Below are 4,545 nucleotides of genomic sequence, written 5' to 3' on the forward strand. Positions count from 1 at the left end.
TTTTTCTTCCTGCATCTTTACCATCATCTCTGAAGAAGCTCAAGGCTGGGATCCTAGGAATCATCCGCCTTATCTTGATAGCCACTGTGGGTAACTGATAGCTGTTATTCCCTGTAAGTCATTTTTGAAAGATGATAAAGGCACTTTTCACTTTAATGATTGTCAGTGCCTCTAAATATTTCACAATATTACACAATAGAACTTACATTTTAATGTATTTTTTTGGACTAAAATTATTCTGAATTTTTCCTAGGTATAATAACAGAATGACCATTGAGAAAATCATATATATGAGAATATTATATATATATATATATATATATATATATATATAATGACTCAAAGACATGCTTTAGGGGACTGAAAGACCTTTGTGAAAAATACAAATTAATTTCTGAGATTGGCTAAAAATTATATTGTAAAGGATGGTGAAGTTTGGTCCTTTGGGCTTTTGAAATATTTTCCCTCCACATCTTCATTTCTTTATTAATTTTTCTTGGAAATATCTATTTTATTTCAGATCATTCTAATCTAAAACAATACATCAAATATCAAACTAAGAAACTAAAATTATTAAGATCTATTTAGATCAGTATTAATTTTTATGAGGACTACTTTAATTTTTTTTAGGTACTGTAATACCAGAGCAGAATAATTCTTCCCTGGTAACAAGGATCTATAAACATATACAATGATTTTCAAAGTTCTGATATTAGTAAAGTTTATATTTTGTGTTCATCTTAGGGTAGACAAAATGATAAATATTTTTTGAGGGAATGTAAATTATAAAATTAGGCAATCCATGTTCATAAATACTGATTAGAGAAAACTGTTTCCTCTTCACTAACAATGTGAAGAAATATTCATTTAAAATTATTATATCCATTGTTGCCAATTGGCTCAAATTTCTTCCTTCCCATTATAAGTGATAAAAAATGTACTATTCTAAAAATGTGATTTTGTTCAATGACTTTCAGGACAAGAATAGATGGGTATTTTTGTTTGTTTCCTTTATATGGACACATAAAGTAGGGGATACGAGACTAACCCTTCTCTGTGAGTGTGTGTGAATGTGTTTTGTTGTATATTACCAGCTTATGAGTGTGCATAGCTATGTTATGTACATGTAATGTTTATAACTATTACAAATAGGTAAATTAATTTTCATTTCAAAAATTCAAACTGTTTTGGATGATAATTTATAATCTTTCCTCAGTGTATCATTGTAGTTATTGTCCAAAAGAGTGGTTAACGTGTCCCAACAATTTTTATTACTTTAATTTTGAAGAAAAAAACACAACACACATGGAATGAGAGTTTGAAGGCCTGTGCTTCTAAGAACTCTAACCTGCTCTACATCGATGATGAAGAGATAATAGTAAGATTTCAAATGTTTCCAGCATTTTGTTAAAAACTTGTTTCAGTCAATATTATATTTTTGGTGTATATTTGCAATTTATTATTTAAAAGCCTATTAATATTCCATTATTTGACTTCATGATATTTTATTTATATATTTTTTACTATTGATGCATGTTTGATAATTTCCAGTTCTTCCTTTTTATAGAAAACCATGCTTCTGTAATTTTTTTTTTGTCTAAAATAAACTTTGCTATTTAATTGACCAGCCATCAAAGAAACTAAACATGATTACGCAGACTGATGCAAAAGTGAATTGAAGCATGTAATTATGAATCAGATCATGAACAGGACTTCCCCTCTCCAGCAGCCCTGCTCCTGCTTCTTTGTATTCTCTTATCATTCCTCCTCCTCCTTCCTTTTCAACCACTGTCCTGACTTTTTGTCTCTTGGTTTGGTTTTGAACTTCATATACATGGAGTCACGCAGCATGCATTTTTGTTCCTCTTTTCATTCCAGTATGCTATTTCTTGGAATTCACCAATATTATCCCATTTATCTATAGTGTGTTAACTCTTACTTCTAAACTGTGTGAATATAACATTTTAAAATACATTCTACTGATGTGTCTTGGGAGTGAGGATGTGAGTCTTATGCCCACAAGAATACAAAGGTTTCCTGGGTCTAGTATTTTTATCATGGGATGTCTTTCGCTGGTCCTACCTCTCTCTGGTAGGATTAGTGATTTCCAAGGGCTAAGGGGAGGTAGGATAGGAAACAACTGTTAATCAGTACAGTGTTTCCTTCTGGGGTGATGAAATTTTCTAGAGTTGGATAGTGCTGATGTTTGCAAGCCGTGTGAATATATTAAAATTCATTGATTAATCACTTCAAATGGATGAATGTTATGCTGTGTGAATGAAACCTCAATAAAGCTGTTAAAAATAAACTCCTGAAATTGTGTTTGCATTTAATCTTTAATCTGTAAAGATTAGTCATTTTTACAATATTGCCTCTTCTGATTTGTATCGTGTTGGATCCTTCCATTAAATAGGTTTTCTTTAATTTCTTCCTATTATAGTTTGTATGTTTCTATACTGAAGTCTTACAGAAATATGAGTATTTCAGTTATGCTTTTGTAAATGGCATCCTTATTTTTAAATTTTTAGAAGCTTTTGCTATTGTAAATAGAAATACAATTGAAGTTTACATGTTGGTATTATATAGAACGACTTTACTGATTTTATGTATTAATTCTACCATTTCAAATAAATGTTCTTCTGGGTGTTTTATATACACAAGCTATTTCAGCTGTAAATAATCACAGTTTTATTTCTTCTTTCCAGGTGTAATTATGTATTTTTTTCTTGACTTATTTTAACAGGCTAGGGTTTTATTTCCAATGTTGAATAGAAGATACAGTAAATGTTCTATATGCAGCATTCCTTATGTTAGGGGTTAATATTTCAATATTTTATCTTCAAGTATGAGGTTTGTTTTAAGGTTTCTTTGTTTAAATCACACTTTTCTCATGTTAAAGCAATTCCATAATATTCCTTTTTTTCTCACAGATTTTATAATCGGTTACATTTATATTATTTTTCCATCAATTGGAATGATGTTTTCTCTGTATAGTACTTATAAAGTAATTAAATTATTCTTTAAAATATTAAAGTCATCTTACACTTCTGAAATAAAACCACAAGGATAATTCTGTATTGTTCTTTTTTTAAAAAATCAGTGCATATATTATACTAAACTAGTCACATTTACATAGAAATGTGCCATTTCCAGCTTCACAGAAAATTCTCTAACTATAGTTTACTTAAAATAGAAGTCAGTAACCAAAAATCTGAAGATCCTTATATAGTTTTAAATTTAGTAATATATTCCTAATTAACACGTCAGCCAAAGAAATGAATATTCACAATGAATATTCACTATTTTTATATGAAGTACAAGGAAAACATAACAGCAAAAATCTGTCTTGTGAGATATAATAGTGTATATAAGAATTTTTTTCTTCACCCATTCACAAAGAGATTAGACTGAGTTTTCATTGATAGCTATGTTTTGTTATCAAGGCTATATTGGGAAGCATATCTCTTTCCCTAGAGCCTGAAAGATTTTATATCCATATAGGTAAATCCTCAACTTTCTTTGTGCAAGAGTACTGCTATAATATATATATATTACATATATTATTACATATTATTATATATTATTATTCCACATATCATTCCATATATATTATCACATATATTACATATATATTATATTTATATTACATATAAATTTATATTACATATATAATATGCATATGTATATTACATATACATATATATTACATATACATATGTATATGTAATATATTACATGTATTACATACATATTATATTACATATACATGTGTATTTCAGATTACTATATATATTATTATATATTATTATTACATATATTATTACATATATATTATCACATGCATATTATTACATGTTACATATATTTATATTACATATAAATTTATATTACATATAAAATGTACATACGTACACTACATATACATATCTATATTATATATAAATATAATATACATGTAATATATATAAATATTTAATTGAAGTATAGTTGACATATATTAGTTTCAGGTGTTTGATATAGTGATTTGACAATTCTGTATATTACTCAATGCTCATGATGATAAGTGTAGTTGCTCTCTGTCACCATACAAAGTTATTACAACATTATTGACTATATTCTCTATGCTGTACTTTTCATCCCTGTGACTTATTTATTTTGTAACTGGAATTTTTGTACCCCTTAATCTTCTTTACCTATTTTGTCCTAAACACCCCCACCAAGCAACCACCAGCTTGTTCTGTGCATTTCTGATTTCTTTTTGGTTGTACAACTGTTTTATTTTAGATTCCACATCTAAGTAAAATGTATGGTGTGTTTGTCTTACTCTGACCTATTTCACTTAGCATAATATCCTCTAGGTGTATTGATGTTGTTGTAAATGGCAAGATTATATAATATATATATATATTTATATATGTAAAGACTATATATATATATATGTATGTAAATGTTTTATATATATATATGTAAAGGTTATATATATATGTAAAGATTATATATATGTAAAGATTATATGTGTATATATACATTATATAAAGATTATAT

General features: G+C 27.5%; 1 protein-coding gene across 1 annotated transcript in view; it reads left to right on the forward strand.

The window, feature by feature from the left end:
- Nucleotides 1-2,939, forward strand: part of LOC121038418 (NKG2-A/NKG2-B type II integral membrane protein-like) — a 3,820-nt gene extending 881 nt beyond the window's left edge. The window contains 3 exon segments of the mRNA XM_040487876.1: nucleotides 14-86; nucleotides 1,289-1,378; nucleotides 2,931-2,939. Of these exon segments, the coding sequence (XP_040343810.1) occupies nucleotides 14-86; nucleotides 1,289-1,378; nucleotides 2,931-2,939 (172 nt within the window).
- Nucleotides 2,940-4,545: the final 1,606 nt, after the last annotated feature.

The sequence above is a fragment of the Herpailurus yagouaroundi genome, unplaced genomic scaffold (assembly GCF_014898765.1).
Source record: "Herpailurus yagouaroundi ecotype Mexico unplaced genomic scaffold, PumYag 166, whole genome shotgun sequence".
In the NCBI taxonomy this organism is placed as follows: domain Eukaryota; kingdom Metazoa; phylum Chordata; class Mammalia; order Carnivora; family Felidae; genus Herpailurus; species Herpailurus yagouaroundi.